General features: G+C 48.9%; 1 protein-coding gene across 1 annotated transcript in view; it reads right to left on the bottom strand.

Moving 5' to 3' along the window:
• The window catches only part of Lexm (lymphocyte expansion molecule), a 32,103-nt gene extending 8,983 nt beyond the window's left edge, over positions 1 to 23,120 (bottom strand). The window contains exons 1-9 of the mRNA XM_040757037.1: positions 21,577 to 23,120; positions 19,352 to 19,439; positions 18,559 to 18,723; positions 18,240 to 18,362; positions 16,220 to 16,357; positions 15,958 to 16,101; positions 13,320 to 13,481; positions 12,298 to 12,423; positions 10,535 to 10,668 (exon numbers count right to left, since the gene is read on the bottom strand). Of these exons, the coding sequence (XP_040612971.1) occupies positions 10,535 to 10,668; positions 12,298 to 12,423; positions 13,320 to 13,481; positions 15,958 to 16,101; positions 16,220 to 16,357; positions 18,240 to 18,362; positions 18,559 to 18,723; positions 19,352 to 19,439; positions 21,577 to 21,632 (1,136 nt within the window). The 5' untranslated portion in view covers positions 21,633 to 23,120. The remainder of the gene's footprint in view (positions 1 to 10,534; positions 10,669 to 12,297; positions 12,424 to 13,319; positions 13,482 to 15,957; positions 16,102 to 16,219; positions 16,358 to 18,239; positions 18,363 to 18,558; positions 18,724 to 19,351; positions 19,440 to 21,576) is intronic.
• Between the last annotated feature and the right edge of the window lie 55 nt (positions 23,121 to 23,175).

The raw sequence follows: 23,175 nt of genomic DNA, 5'->3' as shown, positions 1-23,175 counted from the left end.
CTGAGTTTGATACCTGGGACCTACAAGACAGAGGGAAAGAGATAAGATCTGGTGCCCTCTTCTGGCCTGCTGGCATACATGCAGGCAGAACACTGTATACATAATAAATAAATCTTTTAAAAATAATAAAATTGGGCCGGGCGGTGGTGGCACACGCCTTCAATCCCAGCACTGGGGAGGCAGAGGCAGGCGGGTCTCTGTGAGTTCGAGGCCGGGCTGGACCGACAGCCTCCAAAACAATACAGAGAAACCCTGTCTCGTAAAACCAAAAAACAAAAAAAAATTAAAGGAAGGAAAAGTTTTAAAAGGCAACATTAAAGATAAATGCAAAAAAAGTCTTTTAAAAAATACCGTCTTTTTCCAGGCAGTGGTGGCACATGCCTTTAATCCCAACACTTGGGAGGCAGAGGCAGTCTGATCTTTGTAAATTCAAGGTCAGCTTGGTCTAAAGAGTGAGTTCCAGGACAGCCAGGGCTAAACAGAAAAACCCTGTCTCAAAACAAAAACAAAAACCTGTTTCTTTAGATATGATGCTAGCAAGATTGCTATTTTTCCTTTGAAATTCAGAAATTGTACCATACTTCACATGAGCTAAATGGGTATATGTGGTGGTGTGAATGAGAATGGCCCTGATAGGCTCATATATTTAGATACTTGCTCACCACTTGGTGGAACTGTTTGGGAAGGATTAAGGGGTGTGGCCTAATTAGAGGAGGTTTGTGACTGGGGGGTGAGCTTTGAGGTTTCAAAATCCCACACCCATCCTCAGTTAGCTCTCTGCCTCATGCTTGTGGATAAGATGGGAGCTCTCCACTTCTTCTCCAGAGCCATGCCTACGTGCCTGCTGCCATACTGCCCACCATGATGGTCATGGACTCTAACCCCCTAGAACTGTGGGCCCCAAAGTAGATGCTTTCTTTTATAAATTGCCTTGGTTCTGGATTTGTCACAGCAGCAGAAAAGTAAAACAACACATGAGCCCTTCTCTCTCCTAAAAATGCACTAAAGTAAAATTAAAGGACTAGAGTCTTAAAGCTAATGCTGGCCAGACTGAAGCATGCTTTTTCTCGTACACTGGCTTCCTCACCTTCCAGCCACGGGACTGACCTGCATGCCAGCTTAACTCAAATGGCATGGCATTTTCGCTCCCACTTAGGCTCACACCTATGAATCTATAATAAACTTTTCTCCAAAAATGAAAAAGCTCTTAAAGCATAGACCCATGCGGACAAATGGATGGAAGAATCAATATGCAAAAAAAAGTATTTTGTAAGCAGAAAAGCAGGTGGGAGAGTGGTAACCGGGTAGATCCCTAAATCCTAAATCAGTAGAGGGTAAAGCTAAGAAATTTCCTACTCAAAGAGACTAAAGAGTTAGCAGCACCAGGCACAACTGGAAATGGGATTAAAATTGAAGCTACAAACAGGATGATAGTTAGAAAGCTCGAATAGTGTCAGTTTCCTACCCCACTCTCAGCAGCTAGACAGGTGCTTAGAAGTATACACAGTGGTGCCTTGGAAGTATACACAGTGGTTTTAATTGTGTATGTGTTTATATAGTGACTTTTCTCATTGGCAAAAGTGACTTGAAGAAGGGAGGGCTCATTGTGGCTCAGAGTTGGTGGGCATAGTCCATCATATGAGAAGATGATGGTGAGACCAGATCTTCTGTGGCAGTAGGAGTGGGAGGAACCTGGTCACGCTATGTCCCCAGTCAGGAAGCAGAGAGAGATAAATGCTGGAGATCAGCTTGCTGAAGACTGAAGATTTGTTCTTTGAAACCAAGGCTTTCTATTCACAGTGACACCAGCCAAGTACTCCATCTATTTATGTATCTATGTATCTATCTATGTACCTATCTATCTATCTATCTATCTATTATCTATCCATCCATCTATCCATCCATCAATGCATTACATGACAAGGTCTTGATACATAATTAGTTGTAATTAGCTCATTATACAGCCCAAGATGACCTTTAACTTTTGATCCTCCTGTCTCAGCCTCCTCAATGTTGGGATTATAAGAATGCACCACCATGCACAGCCCATGTGCAACATGTTGGTTTTGTTGTTGTCTTGTAAAAATCTGTTTTTATCTTATATGTATGAGTGTTTCAACTACATGTGTGTATACCATGTGTGTGCCTGGTGCCCATGGAGTTCCCAAGAGGGTGTTAGATCCCCTTGAACTGGAGCTAGAGATGGTTATAAGCCACTCTGTGGGTGCTAGGAACCAAAACCAGGTCCTCTGCAAGAGCAGTGAGTGCCCTTAACTGCTGAGTCATCTCTGCAGTCTGATGAGCACCCGTGTTGTAAAATGTAGTTCAAATGGAAATTGAATGATTGGCTATTAATCCTAGCATCTTTCCCTTCACTAACCAAGCTTAGAGGCCCAAGAAAGCTTTCTCTGGACAAGGCCAAGAACAAAAATTCTAGCAACAACGACACTAGAGGACACCCCCAACAAGAAGGCCAACACTTGCTCTTCTGTGGCAGCATCAATTATCAGGACCTCCAGGAGTTTTTAGTGGGACAGGCATGCCTAGCCGGGGTTAAGAAGACACTGTGAGAAATCTCCAACAGAAGATCAAAGCCAAAACAGACAGCAAAAGAGGCTGGGCCAAAAGAGGGACTGTAAAGCAAACAAATGCATCTTCCTATTTTTCAAAGACGAGAAAGCAGCACTTCCATAAAACAGGGGTGTTGCCATTAACAGAAACATCCAGAAAGAGAGTGTGGAGGTTAAGAGAGGAATGACACACGCAGTGGGTGAGGGACTAGTTCCACTCACCTGAAAACAGAAACACCCGGGACTGGACAGAGAAGGCTTCCCAAGTGACCACTTGATGAGAGAGAGAGAGAGAGAGAGAGAGAGAGAGAGAGAGAGAGAGAGAGAGAGAGAGAGAGAGAGAGAGAGAGAGAGAGAGAGAGAGAGAGAGAGAGAGAGAGAGAGAATTTGGAACCTCTCACACCTCCTGCCCTCCCTTCTGAAGGGGCACAGGCCTCCAGTCCTAGGAGTCTGGGTGGGGTCAGGGCTTCCTAAACAAAGCCACAGAAGTCCCTTTTTCTCACTAAACAACCTGACACCCACAGGGACCCTCTAAGTGGCATTCACAAGCCCTAATTAAGCATCACATCATGTCCCATAGGGTATAAATTCTCTTATTACAGACCGGACAACTGAGGACTGGAAGAAAAGGGTGGGTCTTGCCTGGAGACGGCACTGAAAAAAGAAGTCTGAAGCTGTGTTCTCTTCTTCATCTCAGGAGCATTGTCCTGCTCTATTTTTGTTTTTGTTTTTGGCTATTAAAATAATCTATATCCCAGCACTTGGGAAGCAGATACAGGATGACCAGGTATTCAGGATCTCCCTCAGCTAGAAACTGAGTCTGAGATTAACTCAACTACATAAAATCTTATCACAAAATAACAACAAAAACAAAGAAAAAGTACACACAAAATTTTGATAAAAATCAAACCATTCGGAAACAAACTTAAGTAGATTAAAAAAAAAACCCAATCGCCTCTCTCTCTAGATGTAACAGTGGTCTGAAGTTTGATGCTCTGACCAGTGAGATGGTTCAGAAGGTAAAGGAACTTGCTGCTAAGCCTGGAGACCTGAGTTCAATCCCCAGGACCCACATGGGAGAAGGGGAGAACCGGCTTCCACATATGTGCCCTGGCACACACATGTCCTCACACATGCACAGATAAACAAACAAAAAGTTTTCTGCTCATTTTCCATATTATGCTTTTTAAGCACACACAAATGCATATTTTAATTTAATTTTTAATTTTTTGGGGGGGGGTCTGGTTTTTTTCCTCAGACAGGGTCTTACTATGCAGTTTGGCTGTTCTGGAATTTACTATGTAGACTAGGCTGGTCTCGAGCTCACAGAGATCCTCCCGCCTCTGCTTCTCACGTGCTGGGATTAAAGGCGCGCACCACTATGCCTGGCTATTTTAATTTTTAAACTTTTTTTGAGCAGGTGGGATGGCTCAGGGGCTGCCAGTTCAACCCCACAACACATAACACACATGAAGATGGAAGGGGAGAAATAACTCCCAAAATTATCCTCTGACCACCACACTGTCACACACATACTCAGAAGACTTTAAAGAGAATAAAATATTAACAAATGTCTTACAAGTATACATTATATATTGAACATGTCCCCTGCACCCCGTCACCACCCTTCCTTTCCTCAACCCTCCACACTCCAATGTTTCTACTTTGTTCCACTAGACAATTTCTCTTTTATTATAATTTTACATATACAAACATGATTTTATGTGACTATAAAAAATATGAGACTACAAATGAGAGAAAATACACAATATTTGTCTTTTCTGAGACTGGCTTCAGACTGTACCTTAAGTTGGGTCATCATTCTTTTACCAAAAATATTCATTATGTATTTACTCTTTCAGATAAAGTTTATACTAAATGTATCATGTCCTCCTCTGCCCAGATCTTCATGATGTGATTTTTTAAATTTTATGTGTATTGGTATGAGAGCGTCAGATCCCCTGGAACTGGAGTTACAGACAGTTGTAAGCTACCATATAGGTGCTGGGAATTGAACCCAGGTCCTCTGAAAGAACATCCAGTGCTCTTAACTGATGAGTCATCTTTCCAGCCCCCTATGATGTGATTTTAATGGTATTAAATGTGTACAGCAATGAGAACAGTGACTGTTTTTCTAACTTTGGGTTTTTCATTCATGACCATGGTATTCTCCCTGGTTATGTTGGTCCTATATCCTTCAGCAGAGGTTCCGATTGCTTCTTTTATGTTAACTATGCTGTATTAACTTTATTCCATTCCACTTCATCCTTTGTGCTGTTGATGAGAGTGGAATCTTTTCTCTTCTCAAGTTGGTTTCCTATTTGCCATGACTGTGTCCAGAGAGGGAATTATTCATTACACACTTCAGCAAACTTGCCTTTCTGTTTTGGGGGCTGTTTGAGACAGGGTCTCTCTATATACACTATATAGTCCTGGCTGTGTTGACCAGGCTGGCCTCAAACTCAGAGATCCACCTGCCTCTGCCTCCTGAGTGCTGGGATTAAAGGCGTGCGCCACCACTGCCTGACTCTGAACTTGCCTTCTTAACTTTACAATTTTAAAATTAACTGTCTTTGGAAATTTTCATCAACACATAGATCATTCAAATTGTGATGATTTTTCTCTTCTTGGCCAATATTTATATTTCTTACTTCTTTTTCTTGCCTAGCTACATGTTCTAGAACCTTCAGGGAAATCCTAAGTAATGGTGATGGGGATCTTGCCTCGCAAGGGTGAAGAAGGAAGTCCAGAAACCCAGAACCCACATAAGTAAATGCTGGGTGGGAATGGTGGACTGTTTGTAATTTCAGTCTTAAAAGGCAGAGACCCAGGATGACAGAGCAAGTTGGCTAGCAAGAATATTCATATCTATGAGCTCTGAGTTTAATTGACAGACCCTACTGTGGTAGTCTGAATGAAAATGGCCCCAGAAGTTCATAGGGACTGGCACTTTTGGAGATATGGCCTTGTTGGAGAATGTGTGGCAGGTGTGTCCCTGCAGGGGAAGGGGGCAGGCTTTGAAGTCTCAGAAGCTCAAGCCAGGCCCATGTGTCTCAGTGTCTTCCTGCTGCTTGTGGATCCAGATGTAGAACTCTCAGCTCGTCCTCAGCACCATGCCCACCTGCATGTCTGCATATTTCCTGCCTGCTGATAAGGGGCTAAACCTCTGAACTGTAAGCCAGCCCCAGTTCAGTTCCTTTATAAAAGTTTCCATGGTCAGGGTTGGAGAGATGACTCAGAGGTTAAGAGCACAGGCTGCTCTTCCAGAGGTCCTGAGTTCAATTCCCAGAAACCACATGGTAGCTCACAACCATCTGTAATGAGGTCTGGTGCCCTCTTCTGTCATGCAGGCAGAATACGGTATACATAATAAGTGAATAAATCTTTTCAGAGTTGCTATGATGGTGGTGGCTCTTCACAGCAATAGAAAGCCTAACTAAGACAGCTACCTCAAGGAGTAAGGTAGAAGACTGATGAGAATGCACCCCTGAACCCAACTTCCAACCTCTACATGCACACACGCACATGTGTACTCACACTGACCCCTACACACGCACTCACATGTGCATGTACCCCCACATATATGCACATACATGTGCAGGCACACTCCACCCCCACATGTGTGCACACATGTGTGCAGGTACACCCATCCCCATATGCATATGTACACATATGTGAACTCACATCCATACTTTCACGTGTGTGTGCACACCTACCCACACATGTGTGAAATGGTCTTCTGTGTATATGTTTGTCTTATTGGTTGATGAATAAAGCACTGTTGGCAAATAGGGAAGCAAGATAGGTGGGACTAGGAGAGGTGAAGGATTCTGGGAAACAGAGGCACAGTCAGTTACCATGTAGGACATGAGAGGAGCAAGAGGTCCAGACCCTTTCTCAGGTCAGAGAAGACCACGTGGAAATACTCAGATTAGCAGCTATGGGTTAATAATTAAGTCAGAGCTAGCCAACAAGAAACCACAGCAAACGGCCAACAGTTTCATAATTAATATAGTGTCCTGCGTGTTCATTTGGGACTGACGTGGCTCTGGGACCAGGCTGGTGGGAAGAATACTCTTGATACACACTCACATCCCTACATGCATATACACACTTGTGCACTCACACCCAAAACCCCACATGCATGCACACACATGTGCATGTACACCTTCCCCACATGCACACACCCATACACACGCGCACACACACACACACACACGCACACACACGCACAGCCCTTTCAGCATCCAGACATGACTCTTCCCAGGCTCCCAAATCCTCACAAGGGCCTGGCCTGGGAGAAGAGTAGTCGCTGACCTAGAAGAAGGACTGGCTTCTAGTCCTCAGTCTGCTGCTCACCGGCCGTGTGACTTTGGGCAACTGATCCCCTTTCTTCCTTTGTCTAGGCTTGGTGCGATATGTGTGAATAAGGGTAAACACCTTGGCTAGAGAGGCGACAAGTGCTTTATACACTAAAAACACTAGTGTTCCTTAATGACAGGAGAAGGGCTAGAAAGATGCCCCAGTGTTAAGAGAACTTGCTGCGCTTGCAGAGGACTCGGGTACAGTTCCCAGTGCCCACACGGTAGCTCACAATCATCTGGAACTCTAGTTCCAAGCAATCTGATGCTCTCTAACATCCAAGGCACCAGGCATGCACATACAACATATACATCCATGCAAAACATTCATACACATAAAATTATTCTTTTTATTTTAAAATTGCAGGTAATATGTACATTTATCACTATCCCTACCTGAGATCCACCAAAATATGTTTAGAGGAATCCTTAAAGAATAGATAAACTAGCCGGGCGGTGGTGGCACATGCCTTTAACCCTAGCACTTGGAGGGAGGCAGAGGCAGGTGAATCTCTGTGAGTTTGAGACCAGCCTGGTCTACAAGAGCAAGTTCCAGGGCAGCCTTCAAAGCCACAGAGAAACCCTGTCTCAAAAAACCAAAAAAACCAACCAAACAAACAAAAGAATAGGCAAGCTATAGAGAAAGGGGAGGCATGAGAGGACCCAGGGTTTCGGGGGCTAATGTGTCTGAGGAAAGGGACAGCATGGCTGTGAAGACAAAAGGAGAAATCTGGGCCAAGAGGACATCTAGCCCCTGCCACAGACCCAAGAGAAGCCCAGGAATTGCAGGCACTGGGATCAGACAGCAGGCCCAAGACCAACACTGAAAATGGAGATGCAAAGCTGTACCAGACCCACACTGGTTCCTTACCTTCTTCTCCACCAACTGGATACAGCAGGTTAGCTTGTGAAAGGTTTCAGGCAAGGCTGAGCCCAGGGAATAAGGCAGACAGCAGAGGGCCCGGAGATGGGAGGAAGAGTACAGACTGCAGGGGTTACCAGCCTCCTCCCCAGAACACAGCACTCACTGCACAAGCCTCACCCAGAATGGAAGAGTCTCCTCTAGGGAAGCCCAGGGTCCCAGAGAAAGTCCCGGGAGCACGATAAGGGACTGATGGACCCAGCCAGTCCCTCATCATTAGACTCAGGGGCATTGGCAGTGTTTTTCTCTTCAATATGAGTGAACAGGGAAGAAAAGGAAGAGCCAAGAAGAGCTGGAGACAACGCGCTTAGGAAAACTGTAACGTGCCCTTAGGTAAGAGAGCATCCTACATCAACAGCACAGAACCGACACTATGAAAGGAAAAGGAGCAAGCAGTAAAACGGAAGGGTTCTTGGGGATTAAAAATATGACAGAATCAGGACTTGGAAACCAGGACACAGAAATTTTACCAGAAAGAACAGAAAAGGTGACATAAGAAGAAAAAAGAAAAGAAACTAGGAGGTGGGGAGATAGCTCGCCGTGTATAGTTCATCCAAACTCCAGACCTTCCAAGTGCAAGGACTGGAGTTCGGGTTCTCAGAGTTCATGTAGAAGCCAGGTAGTCATGACAGGGTCCTGTAACCACAGCACGTGGGAGGCAGAAGCAGGAGGTGGGAGAGGGAACCCTCGAGCTAACCTGGTAGGTAGAGAGCTGATCAAGGAGTTCTGGGTCCCCCTGAGAGACCCTGCCTCAGTAAATCAAATGAAGACACTGACATCAACTTCAGTCTTGACATACATGTGTACATGTACATACACCTGCAACATGTGTGTACACATACACACTTTCACACACACATACTATGTACATGTATACATGTTTAAAAAAAAACAAGAAACTAGAATGCCAAATAAAGACATCTGACATAGATCTAAAAGAGAGAAGAAAATGGGGCATTAGAAATCATCACAGACAAAACCCCAAAATCAGACTTCCCCAGAGGAGAACCTGAGCTTACAGACAACAGACGGACACCAAGTGCCCAGCACTGTTTGAAAATAAGCTACATATGGCACATCACCATGAAGATTCAGAACACGGGGACAAAGAAGACCCTGGAAGTTTCCAAAGAGAAACATGCAGGTCACATGCACAAGCCAAAATGACATCAGGTTTTAGAGCCAAGCTGGAAGTTAGAAAGTGTTCAGCAAAGCCTTCCAAATCCTGAAGGAAATGAATCCCTATGTGACGATTTCCAACCAGACTATGGGTCAGCCGTGAAGGTAGGGAAGGTGAACAGCGCTCTCACACGTGAAATCTATTAGAACTCTTACTTCCCACTGCCCTGTCTCAAGAACCCCCAAACAACCCAGCACTCGGGAGGCAGAGACGGGCGGATCTCTGTGAGTTCGAGTTCGAGGCCAGCCTGGTCTACAGAGTGAGTTCCAAAAAAAAAAAAAAAAAAAAAAAAAAAAGAACCCCCAAACAAATAATCAAACCAAGGAAGAGGAGGCTAAGAGACTATTTTTATACAAATAAAACCATCTTAAAATTACATTTAAAGCCGGGTGATAGTGGCACAAGCCTTTAATTCCAGCACCTGGGAGGCAGAGGCAGGCGGATCTTTGTGAGTGCAAGGCCAACCTGGTCTGCAGAGTAAGTTCCAGGACAGCCAGGGCTACACAGAGAAACCCTGTCTCAAAAAAACAAAACAAAACAAACAAACAAAAAAGTTAAAAACTAGAGATGGCTCAGCAATTTAAGGGCTTGCTTGCCAGAAAAGCATGAGGACCAGAGTCAGGATCCCTGGAATCCCACGTTGGGTGGGCATAGTAGCCTTCCTCTAATGCTCATCTAGGGAGATGGAGAGCATGGATTCCCAGAGCAAGTGCTCCAGAAAGAAGACACATATCAGTGAGCTCTGGGTTTGATTGAGAAGCTCTGCCTCAATGAAAAAAGTAGAAGAGTGCTCAAGAATGAATTTCAGTTATCAACCCCATGGCTCCACATGCATGGGCACCCACACACATGCAAAGTATGCATACATGCACACCCACACACACATGAAAATGGGAAAAGAAACAAAAAATATAAGCTCTGAGCAAACTGTCTGGTCCCTGGCACTGGGTTGTCAGAATGCCCGTTCTATAATTTCCCAGAAAGAAAACATTCATTTCTAAAGTGCATGTTCCATCAAATTCAAGCAAATCCAGAATTGAGTTCTACTTTAACCTCTTAGATCAGTAAAACACACAGTCGCTGATATCTGTGACCTCCTCATAGTTTGCCATGGGGCTTCACAAGCCCCACATGCTTAGACTTCACAGTGTCCTGGAATGACCGTTACCAACCCTTGACGGACACCAAGAACTTGGGGTTCTGTGAGATGCAAGCACCTAGGGCTAACCCTAGGTGGAGGAAGGCTGAACAAGTCGCCTTTTCCTCACTCTTGACTGATTACCCCATTTGTATCTCCTCAGCCCTCTGCTCACCTCACAGCTGAAGGACACGAAGCTCAACCCACCTCACGAAGCCAGTACATGCTGACCAAACTCTAAACAGAATGTCTTCAGGGTCTCTGCTGGTGGCTGGCATGGGAACCAAGCATGCTCCTCTTCCAGGCCACCAAGGGTCACACTACCCCCCCCCAGTCCCTTCCAAGAGCTCCAGCTATACTCACTGTAAGAGTTTGTCTCGGGCTGGGTCGAGCAGGTAGCGCTTGGATCCATTCAGGAACAGAGAGCGGTATCGCTGCCTTCTGTCTATGGTTTCCATCAGTGTGGTATTGAGGTAGCGGCCTACCCCAACTGGGTTCTGCTCCAGGGAGAATACAACAGGATGTTTGTGAGTATGGCTTAAGGCTTGCCCGCAGGTTTTTCTCCTCCCTTCAGGCCCCGGACACCCCCCAAAGATTATGAATCAAACTGTGTTCCCCCCAAAAAAGTTCTGAAACCCTAATCTTAGTGCCTCACACTGTGACCTTAGTGGAGAATTGGGTTGTTGCAGACATAATGGTTTGAGACGAGGCCATGCTGGAGCAGGAGGGACCCTGGTCTAATATGACAGGTGTCATTGTAAGAAAAGGTACTCAGTGGGGGAGACAATCATACACAGAGGCAGAGATATGAGTGGTCCAGTCATAAGCTGGGAGAGCCAAGAGTCTCTGGCCACCAAGAGATGCAAAGAGGCAAGGAAGGATTCTCCACCACCAGTTTCACAGGGAGCATGGGTTCTAGCCTTTCCAGCATCCAGAGCTGTGAGAGAACAGCTCCATTCACTAGGCCACCTGGTTTGTTCTCCTTTGAATAACACCTAGGCCTTCTTGCCCATGTGTCTGCCATAGAAGAGGCCCAGAGACAAGACGTGACTTTTCAAGATGACATAGTAAGGCCGTGACAGAGAAGCACAGGACATAATAAGATCAGAGTCTAAGCCATTCTCAAGCAGGTGTCCAGAGGGGGCTTCCCACCCTGCCTTGGGAACTGGCCCTCACATGGCCCTTCCGCTTTGCATAGCTGGCTGTGAGAATTTTAATTGTCAACTTGATACAACCTAGAGTCACCCAGGAAGAGTCTCAACGACAGACTGTCTGGATCAGGTTGGCCCCTGGGCATGCCCAGGAGATGGTCTTGATTTCATTGATTGATGTGAGAAGATCCAACCTGTCAGGACCATTCTGGGTTTGGGTCCTGAACTGTACAAGAGCAGAGAGATTGAGCTGAGCAGCACACATTTCTCTCTCTTCTTGACCAAGTTCAAATCTGGACAGAGCCTCCCTGTCTTGCTGGAGTGGCCTCTGTGTGATAATCAGATCTAATTGTCACAATCCAGAATCATACAGAAGGAGCTCTTAATGAGAAATTGTCTAGATTGAGTTGGCATGTGAGTGTGTCTGTGGGGGGTTGTATTGATTACGCTAATTGCAGCTCACCCCTTGAAGGCGGCACATTCCATGCTTGGGTTGTGAACTGTGTAAACACAGAGAGGGGACTGGACACAAGGAAGCATGCATGCATTAATTCACTCCTCTCCGCTCTTGACTGTGGCTGTAATGTGACTAGCTACCCCTTGACTGGAACTGGAATTGTAAGCCAAATAAGCCCTTTCTCCCACAACCCTTTGTCAGGGTTGACGGCAGCAATAGGAAAGGAAGCTGGAAACTTGTTGGGAATGTCGTTTCCAGCCCTCCTCCCCAAGGCATGCCGCGTTAGAAGCCATGGCACGAGGCCCATTAACCTGGCCCTTAACAAGCTCTCCATGCCTGCCAAAGTTGGAGACCCTAGAAAACAAGTGCCTGGAGAAATGAGACAGTGAGTGGGTGAGAGAGAGATAATAGGGGGCCCAAGGAGGATCTGTGTCAGGGGCACAAAGGGTCGGGGCTGTCTGGAGAAGCTGGAGAAGTTCCCTGTCCAACCCATGCTCCCCCAAGCCAGACACACTTACCCAGCTTCCCAAAATCATCTGGTAGACCTTATTGCCTGACCGCTTGGAGGCTAGGAGGAATGGCGGCCGGTTGATGTGTTTCTGTTCTGTCTCATGAGGGAGCCAAGAACCAGGGCCCGCTGTATCCTAGGGGTAAAGAGGGATAACTGAAGAAGACCTAGAAATCTCAGCCCAGGTCGGACAACAGGACTGATGGCAGCTGACCTCAAATGTCCAGCATCACCCACTCTACCACCCCCGACCACACCCTCTTTACAGGGCCCCAGGGGCCCTTGAGATGAGCAGAGACGTGCTCCAAACAGAAGCCTGGGACGGAGGCACACTGGCCCTGGAGCCCAATAGCGGAGTCTATATAGGGTCTCTCAGCCCTTACTGGGGAACCCAGTGAACCCTTTTCAAGCTCTGCACCCCAGTTTCCTTTTGTGATATGCGAGAGGTGTCCCTCCCAGCCTCCGTTGGGAGAGAGATGGACAGTGGTTCAGCAGGTGGTCAGAGTGCCCACGCCCTTTTTCTCCCCGACTTCATTTCTTCCAATGCATTTCTTCTCTTGGGGCAGACCCTGCCAGGGCCCACTCAGAAAACTGTCCACTGTCCCCCAGAGAGCACTGCCTTGAGGAAGCAGAGTCTGGCCCCTCCCTGGGTAGAGCAGGTACGCAAATCTGAGGATGGACCTTATCACACTCCATCTTGCCCAGTCTTCTCTGTCCATTCTCCAGATCTTTAAGGCCAAGGGCAGGAGGACAGGTAGGAATACATCACTGGTCGGGATTTCCTGGTGGACTGCCTCAGCCACTGGGTCAACACGGGTAACCCTAGTCAAAGCTGCAAGCGCTCGCTACATTCACATGCCAGGTGTGCGAAGTGAGGCTCAAAGTGACCGACCAGTGCAAGGCCAGATGGCAACCAAAGACTCAGCTTCCCACCCTACAAGACCGCTGCTCCCCACCCGCCTCCTGCAAACTCCCTAGCCTACTGGAGAGCCGCGTTCCAAGAGCGAAAACAGACCGTGGGGGTACACTGACCAGATTTCTGGGGTACTGACTAAGGGTAGTCCAATAAATTCTCTCTGTGGGGTGTTTCGGATCCCGGGGATATTTCGAAAACATCCCACGTTTCTTGTTGGGATATGAGTTAAGTTCTTCCACAAAGCTCTTGAAATTTGTCAGTTCCCTGGGCTTCTTTTTCTGAGGAATGAATGGGAAGAGAGAAAGAAACATTGTCCCAGGAAGGTCACAGGCTCACCAGCCCTCAGGGAAAAGCAAGCAGCACTGACGGGGTACCACTCAGCTCTGTCTCTGCTGGACCGGACTGCGCAGGCGCCAGGCCGGCCAGCTCGAATCAGGACCCATGTGCACACACGGGTACCCCAGGACCCATGTGCACACACTGCTACCCAGCTGGCCTTTACCCACACCTTCTTTTCTTCCTCTCACTCACTGAGCATTCGCTGTGCCAGTCAGGAATAATATTTCAAATATTTAAAGCCGAGTATGAACACAGATTTTTCATTTGCCCCTAGTGAAACTACTGTGTCCAATCACAAGAGTCAAAACTCACGGAGTGGGCAAAGGCATTTGCTTCAGTGGACTTGCTCTGGGACCTCCACACACTTGCCAGGATGTACACACACACACACACACACACACACACACACACACACACACACTTTGGGGGTTCATTTTGTTTCATTTTTTGAGATAAGATCTAACTATGTACCCTTGGCTAGCCTGGAACTTGCTGTATAGACCAGGCTAGCCTCCAACGCACAGAGATCCAACTGCCTCTATGAGACCATGCCCAGCTTAAAAAAGAAAGGAAGAAAAGAGGAAGGAAGGAAGGAAGGAAGGAAGGAAGGAAGGAAGGAAGGAAGGAAGGAAGGAAGGGAGGGGGAGGGAGGGAGCGAGGGCGGGAGGGAGGGAGGGAGGGACGGAGGGAGGGAGGGAGCGAGGACGGGAGGGAGCGAGAGCGGGAGGGAGGGAAGGAGGGCAGGCCAGTACACAGAATAACTACCATGAAGAGAATCACTCTAAAACTACTGGCTGTGGCAATCAATGACATGTACCTGAGGTTCCTTAACTAGCAAATGCACTGCTCTGTGTGGGCTTTTGACAGTGGGGGTGGGGTGGGGGTGGGGAGATGGGTTAGGGGAGAAGTGCAGCCTGAGCTCGCCGAGCTTGATCTCATTCTACCTGATGGAATGACAGCGCCACTCCTGCAAGTCATCCTCTGTCCTCCACAAGCGTGACATGAAACAGCAAATGCATGTACATGTTTAAAGATTCACGGGGGGGGGGGGGCTGGAGAGATGGCTCAGAGGTTAAGAGCACTGACTGCTCTTCCAGGGGTCCTGAGTTCAATTCCCAGCAACCACATGGTGCCTCACAACCATCTGTAATGAGATCTGGTGCCCTCTTCTGGTGTATAGACATACATGCAGGCAAAACACTGTATACTTAATAAATAAATCTTTAAAAAAAAATCCATGGGGCTGGAGAGACGGCTCAGAGGTTAAGAGCACTGACTGCTCTTCCAGGGGTCCTGAGTTCAAATCCCAGCAACCACATGGTGCCTCACAACCATCTGTAATTCAATCCGGTGCTCTCTTCTGGCATGTAGGCAGAACACCAAATATGTAATAAATAAATAAATCTTTAAAAAAAAAAGATTCACAGGGGTGTTCGTGTGGTGCAGGAAGCAGAGAGTAAGCAGAAACTCCGAATTTGCTTCTCAATTTTGCTGTGAACCTAAAATTGTCCTAAACAATAAAATCTGCAACAAAGACAGTCAAGAAGTTCAGCCCTGACTGTAGTAGCAAGGGGATGGGGGATGGGGGAGGGAGGGACGGGGAAATGGAGGAGGTGGGGGGCGGGGGGGGGGTTGGAAGAGGTGGTTCCCAAGGCCCTGTGTGCTGGCCCTACTGTGGCCTTCGTGGCAGGTAGATCTGGGAGACCCTAGGATCAGCCATGCTGTGGGACACAGAAGTGACTACGTACCAAGGGTTCACAGGTGTCCCCCTTCAACCACCTTCTCCCTAGGGCTGCTAACACCATCGCCACCACAAGGGCCTCCCACTAACACTGCAGCTTTATTCTACTCCTGGCTGACTGTGTTTTGCTTTCCCCTGGGCTGGAAGTCCCACAAGGGCTGCTTCCCTGCACCTCAGCTATGAACTGGACTAACCCTGCTCATACAGTGACTCCATGGTGGGGACAGGACAAACAGACAACTCAGGAAGCTATGAAACCCTGTAGCGGGGCTTTGATGGGGCCTGACAAATTTCTACCTCATCACCTTCCTCTTCCACTTTGGGACTCTACTACCCAGAGCACTGTCACCAACCCGGATAGGTTAGCTGGGTCCACGAAACCTGGGAAATGTTTACAGACAGCCACCTAACCCTGTGCCCTTGGGGTTCAGCAGGTCCGGCAACTGACTCATCAGCCCTGCATGCTGGACCGTCTGTATATCAGGATCAGATGTGTAAAGTCTGGCTCTGGGCGTGAACAAGGGAACACACACACACACACACACACACACACACACACACACACACACACACACACACCAGCCCACAGCAGCACATGGCACACAGGACTGTGTGCCTGTGGTCAATCCGTAGGGGGAGGGGTGGCCCTCACAGCCACCCACCCAGCCACATACCTGTATGGAATAATGTCCATAGGGCACAGGCTTGCTTCGTTCACAAGAGAAAATGTCATAGGGGCCGCGATTACCAGTGGACCGTGTCACATAGTTCTCGATGTCACTTTTGATGTTGTAGGTCCCAGGTCCCAGGCCACTGCCCTAGAGACAAAAGTGGTATAGGTGCTTCTAGGGGCATGGCCAAGGTGGGAAGGACTTCAGCCTCCCTGCCCTGAGGTCACCCTCCAGAACCATGCAGGGTGACCCTGGTGGAGAGTACCTGGTGAGACAAGGGGGGTAGCTTGTTGGACATCCTACACATGAGGCCCTCGGAATGGGAGCGGTTCCAGGCATTCTTCTCCAGGAGCGTGTAGGGATTGCCCTTCTCCCCGTAATTTCCAGGGCCTGGATAATAGTTCTGCAAGGAGGAGACAGACACACCAAGGCTGTCAGTCCCACTCTCTGCGCTGGGTCATTCCAGGAAGGGACGCCTGGGGTTTCGAGTCGTAAGGAAAACAAGGTTTTCAGATGGTGCGTGTGTTAACCACCCCATCACACAGCAAGCCTCCTCCGTCGCTCACCCCTTCAACTCGTGTACCTGCCGTTCAGCCTGGTCTCCCTGCTCCTGTCTGCTTGGCAGCCTTTTACCCCTCAGAACTCCTTTCCTACTCCCTGGCTGGGCGATTATGCCAACCCTGCAAAGATCCCCAGATACTGTCTCTCCTGGGACCCACACTTTCCTCCGCAGCACACAGGCAGCTAGCTCTTCGGCAGGTTCAATTTGCCTACCACACCTACAGCTCTGTGACTGGCTTCCTCACTGGGCTGTCAACAGGCTGGGATGGATGAGCACCGGGAGTCCCAGGTTGGGACTCTTGGCTCTGCTCCTTCCTAGCTGGGAGAGCTTGGGCCTTGAGCTTCATGGCCCATTGGACTAGCACAGATGGTAATACTTTCCTGCAGGGGACTGGAGATGGGGTTAAATAGACATCTGCAAAGACTTCTGCCCAGGTCCTGGCACAAAGCAGGCCCCATCACACAAGTCAGGGTGAGGTGACTGGAAGTTTTAGGGGCAAAGGAACTGTGCCTAGGAGAGTATCAGAGGCCCGGATTAGCTTCTAGGGCCAGACATTGATCTTCAAAGTACAATGAGCAGGATTAATCGGTGGTATAGGGAGGTGGGGCTTGTCTTGGGCGATATGCACCTTTTAGCCACATGGGGGCACTGCTGCTACACAGATGATGCAGCCCACCTCACCTCTGGGTCCAGCAACCAGACCCCAGAGGTGGGACCTGCGCATGAAAAATCAGGCCACTGTGAGGATCTGGTCTGTCTGTCCCCAGAAAGATGAGATGGGTCTTGCTTCCTCCCATGGCTCACAGCGCGTGGTGCATTCTGGAGATATCCCATTGTTAGGAAGCTGGGCCTCTAACTGTGCTGACTTGATTCAAAGCCATAACAGCAACCAGACGAAACCAAGCCAGCATCCCCTGTAATCAACACACAGGAAACATGTCTCTAAAAGCCAGATTGAACAGATGCTCCAAGGTGCTCCTTCAGCTGTCAGTCAAGTCCTTGGCCTTGCCAGACCTCAGTGTGCTCTCCCTGCACCTAAAAGGACACTCGAAGGCCTTCCTTTGGCTGCAAGGTCCTCCTCGCAGCCTTCACTCAGAACCCTCTTATTTCCCACCTCACCCACTCTCTCTAGCCTGCCTATCGTATTCCCACCTCAGGTCCTTAGCCTATTCTGTTCCCCTTTCCGGGAATGTTCTAGAGCAAGAATCGGTTGCCATGAGAACCCTTGCTCACAACCTGCATGTTTAGTCCCAGAAGGCCCTTCCCAGACTGCTCCCTGTAGCCCACCCCATGGCACAGTCCTTCCTGTGCCATTCCCCTCAGAGCCCTGACCAGATATGTATTTCCTTCTTCGCGCTGTGGCTTGTGTCCCTAGGTGCCCACTCGCGTCACTGCTGGGTCCCTCAAGGCCTAGTTCAGTACAAGTCCTTCTGTTGTTGCTTAATCACTAGTTCCTGGTTGGCCGGCTAAATGGACAGATTTGTTGAGCTTCCAGTATATTCTGGGTTGCTTCTGCATCCTGGAGAAGAACCACATTCACCCCTTCTGGAGCATCTGGGCTCCAGGCTGAGGCATGGGAGAGCAGAAAGGCCAGTGAGCCAGAGGAGAGAGCCTGACCAAGCCTAGGGAGGAAACATGTTCAAAGAACCATGCTCCCTAAACTCCCCAAGCTGCAACGCTCTTCCCACGAAGGCCAGAGGGTGGAGGGAACGGGAGCACCTACCCCGATGAGTCCTCGGAAGCGGGCCTCCCCGGAACTGAGCAGCCCCCTCTTGCTCTGTGGCCTCTGCTGCAGCTGGGTTAGGAAGTCTTTGAAGTTGTAGGAGCCAGGCCCTAGCTTGTGTGCCTGCCCCAAAAGAAGAGACCATAGGATGGGAAAGGAACCAGGGAAGGTCCAGCCAGGAAGGAGCCCAAGGGATGATGGTGATCTCCAAGAGCAAGTGACAGGGGTGATCAGAGTCCCCCGGGGACTCTGAAGGAATAGCCATGTGGACAGGAAACCTGGTTCCTGGAGGTGGGAAGGGCCGAGCTCCAAGCCTCACCTGCTGCCGTCTCTCCTTCATGATAGCCTGGTACTGGAAGTGAGGCAGCCGGGTCAGCCGAGCAGCTTCTTGGGCCCGAGCCCAGCCAGTGCCCAACTTCTGTTCCAGAAACTTCTTGCTGAAGCAGGTATCCTTGGAGTTATAGGTCCCAGGTCCTATATGGGACTAAATGAGAGCAGGCTCAGAGCTGAGTCAGTCATAACCATCTAGTCCCTCCAACCCCCCATCCCCAGCAAGTCCTCCCCCAAGTCACCCTTGACCTGGAAATGGAATCAGACAGTCCCCCAGCCTGATAACCAGGGACTCTGCACTCAGGAGTCAGTCCGGATTGCCCTGTCACTGTTCCTCTTCAGGGAAATACAGTACAGAGTCAGGCTGGTGCTGAAGCTGTAGAAGGAAGCCCGTGGCCCTAAACTCCTAACTTTTCACCACAGCCCTGAGTTTGTCAAACGCATCTGAAGGCCCAGTGAGCCAAGCTTGGGGTGGAGCATGCTGGGGTGGGGTGGAGCATGGGGTGGGGTGGAGCATGGGGTGGGGTGGAGCATGCTGGGGTGGGGTGGAGCATGGGGTGGGGTGGAGCATGCTGGGGAGGGGTGGAGCATGGGGTGGGGTGGAGCATGGGGTGGGGTGGAGCATGGGGTGGGGTGGAGCATGGGGTGGGGTGGAGCATGGGGTGGGGTGGAGCATGGGGTGGGGTGGAGCATGGGGTGGGGTGGAGCATGGGGTGGGGTGGAGCATGCTGGGGTGGGTTGGGGGAGGGGCACAGACCCCACACCAGGGGAGGCAGACTCACCACTTCCACAGAGTGATGCCTGGAGTAGGGGGCCTCTGTGAAGGTGCTTAATTTCTTCTGGTTGGGATAAACAGCAGAGACATCAAACCTGGGGAGTCATGTAGCCAAGTGAGAGCCCAAAGGCTGACATCCGGTCCTGGCTGGGGCAGCCCCGGGGTACAAGGGAGTCGGTTTCCGGGGGGGGGGGGATGACTTTGGAGCTAGCCCTTGGGAGTCACCGTGGATCTGCTTCATTGCTTGAGAGGACAGACTACCACTAGTCATCGCCCCCACGCTCTGCTTCTCCTCACAGCTTCCGTTTTCTCAAAGTCCTTGTTATCCTCCCACCTCAGACAATCACACTGCATAGAGTACACTTTACATCACCTTTACTGTACTTTTAATAGTGTACAGGATTACTCTCCATACAGACAGTCACACTGCATAGAGTACACTTTACATCACCTTTACTGTACTTTTAATAGTGTACAGGATTACTCTCCATACAGACAGTCACACTGCATAGTGTACACTTTACATCACCTTTACTGTACTTTTAATAGTATACAGGATTACTCTCCATACAGACAGTCACACTGCATAGTGTACACTTTACATCACCTTTACTGTACTTTTAATAGTGTACAGGATTACTCTCCATACAGACAGTTACACTGCATAGAGTACACTTTACATCACCTTTACTGTACTTTTAATAGTGTACAGGATTACTCTCCATACAGACAGTCACACTGCATAGTGTACACTTTACATCACCTTTACTGTACTTTTAATAGTGTACAGGATTACTCTCCATACAGACAGTTACACTGCATAGTGTACACTTTACATCACCTTTACTGTACTTTTAATAGTGTACAGGATTACTCTCCATACAGACAGTCACACTGCATAGAGTACACTTTACATCACCTTTACTGTACTTTTAATAGTGTACAGGATTACTCTCCATACAGACAGTCACACTGCATAGTGTACACTTTACATCACCTTTACTGTACTTTTAATAGTATACAGGATTACTCTCCATACAGACAGTCACACTGCATAGAGTACACTTTACATCACCTTTACTGTACTTTTAATAGTGTACAGGATTACTCTCCATACAGACAGTCACACTGCATAGTGTACACTTTACATCACCTTTACTGTACTTTTAATAGTGTACAGGATTACTCTCCATACAGACAGTCACACTGCATAGTGTACACTTTACATCACCTTTACTGTACTTTTAATAGTGTACAGGATTACTCTCCATACAGACAGTCACACTGCATAGTGTACACTTTACATCACCTTTACTGTACTTTTAATAGTATACAGGATTACTCTCCATACCGCCTCATGACCTCAGCTCTAGAACCATGTGTGGCAATAGGACATTTATATGCGACCATATTAAATATAATATTAAAAATATGACATCTGGGCACAGTGGTGCACACCTTTAATCCCAGCATTTGGGAGGCAGAGACAAGTGGATCTCTGTGAATTTGCGGCCAGCCTGGTCTACATAATGAGTTCCAAGACAGCCATTGTTATGTAGAGAGGAGGAGGAGGAGGAGGAGGAGGAGGAGGAGGAGGAGGAGGAGGAGGAGGAGGAGGAGGAGGAGGAGGAGGAGGAGAAGAAGAAGAAGAAGAAGAAGAAGAAGAAGAAGAAGAAGAAGAAGAAGAAGAAGAAGAAGAAGAAGAAGAAGAAGAAGAAGAAGAAGAAGAAGAAAAGAAATATGACATCTAAGCTGCCAGCCCACTCAGAACTGGACAGGTCATGTGGCCTCTCTCAGTATGTTACATAAAGGTGTTCTAGAAATAGTTTTGCAAGAGCTTTTGTATTCTGTTATAGTAGTGTAACAATACAAAAGAATTTAGAGGCCAGGCGTAGTTGTTTGTGCACGCCTTTAATCCCAGCGCTTGGAGGGCAATGGCAGGCAGATCTCTGTGAGTTCAATGCCAGCCAGGGCTAAGGAGCAGAGGAGAAGAGGAGGAAGATGGAGGAGGAAGAGGAGGAGGAGGAGGAGGAGGAGGAGGAGGAGGAGGAGACTCAGACCCTGGGCCGGGAAGTGAGAGGTGGGGGAGGGGCGACCCAGCCCTCTTCCCCTTCTGCCCCCGGGCCCCAGGCCTCAGGATTAGCCCCTCTCTCCCGAGGCAGAGGACCTGGTGGGGCCCACAGGAACTCCCTCGGACTCTGGATGTCAGCCCAGGAAGCGGTTGGGCCCCACCTGTGACTCTGTACCCCGAAGGGCGCCCCTTTGAACCACTTAGGGGAGATGGACATGGTGTTGCGCGGGGGGGTCGTGGCGTCCCACTGAGTCTGACCTCCAGCCTGCCCCCCCACCCCCGCACACAGCACAGCCCTGACATCCGCGCGCTGCCAAGGCAACCCGCATCCTGGGCGTTGTGATTCAGCAAGCACAGACCTGCTTCGTGCCACGTGGGATGTTACCAGCCTGCTGGTTGCCTCCTGGCGTTTTCATTCATTTTTATATTCCCAATGCGGCCTTGCCAGAGACAATTCTCGCGATCTTGAGGCCCTTAGGATCTCTCCCGGGGCTTAATGCTGTGTTCCTGCCACTTGGTGGGAATCTCTTTATTTCTGCTCAGACCTGGGAAAGACCAGGCTCAGGAATTGCCTTCGTGCTGACCTTGCGTTGAGGAAAATCAACAGGAGAACACATTTGGAAATTCTGTTCCTTCTCTACTGGGAAGGCAAGGAGGGTGGAACATGGAAGGCAAGTAAGGGGAAGAGAGGTGAAGGGTCTCGGAACATCGGTGGGGATATAGCAGCGTCGGACTGGTCCATCCTCATTCGCCCACTCTAAGTAAGGGGAAGAGACAGGTGAAGGGTCTCGGAACATCGGTGGGGATATAGCAGCGTCGGGACTGGTCCATCCTCAGATGCCCACTCTAAGTAATGGGAAGAGAGAGGTGAAGGGTCTCGGAACATCGGTGGGGATATAGCAGCGTCGGGACTGGTCCACAGACGCCCACTCTAAGTAATGGGAAGAGGAAACATCATTGGGGATATAGCAGCATCGGGACTGGTCCATCCTCGGACACTCACTCTAAGCAGACACTGAAGAATGTCTGCAACCCAAACGTGGTCCCTGTCTTCCGAATAATAGGGAGAATGACAAGCTTGGCCAGGCTGCAGGCAGGACTTCAGGGTGGGACTGGGCCTGTGGGCAGGTACTTCAGGGAAAGCTTTCTAGAGTAGAATCCTATACAAGGAAGCCCTCGCTAAGTGAAGAAAGAAGGGAGGGTGTGCCCCCAACCTGGCATGACCAGCTCTCCTTTCCCCCACAGATAGCATCCTCTGGATGTGCTATGTAAATGCCTGATTCTCCATCATTATCTATGTACATCCCACTCCCCAGATAGTGACAGGATGGCTGGAGCTAGGGGATATGCACAGTCCTGCATCCAGCCAATGGCGACACAAAGGCACAGCGGGCCTCTTGCAGCCCGCCCTCCACCATTGCTACCAAAGCTAGTATTTAAATGGAGGGCTGGACTTCTAGCTGCAGGCCCGGTAGCCACATAGTCAAAGCTGACAGAGCAGCCTCAGTACACCGCTGAGCTGGTGGGTGGAGGCAGCAGCCATGGCCTCCGTCCCACGCCAACACTGGGCCCTTAAGAGAGTCACTTCCTTCTCTTGGTCTCAGCATGCTTACCTGGAAAGTGAAGCAATACTCTTATCTCCCAGACTCCTGAGAGGAGTTAAATGACCTGCTTTAGGTGCAAGTGTTCAGAGTCATTCCCAACCCTTGGAAAGAGCCTCTCGGAGATCTACAGAAAGAGACTGTTTTGTTCACTCTTGG

The sequence above is a fragment of the Mesocricetus auratus genome, unplaced genomic scaffold (assembly GCF_017639785.1).
Source record: "Mesocricetus auratus isolate SY011 unplaced genomic scaffold, BCM_Maur_2.0 Super-Scaffold_100014, whole genome shotgun sequence".
In the NCBI taxonomy this organism is placed as follows: Eukaryota; Metazoa; Chordata; class Mammalia; order Rodentia; family Cricetidae; genus Mesocricetus; species Mesocricetus auratus.
Note: the sequence above shows the minus strand (reverse complement) of the source record. Positions and strands in the feature narration are given on the sequence as shown.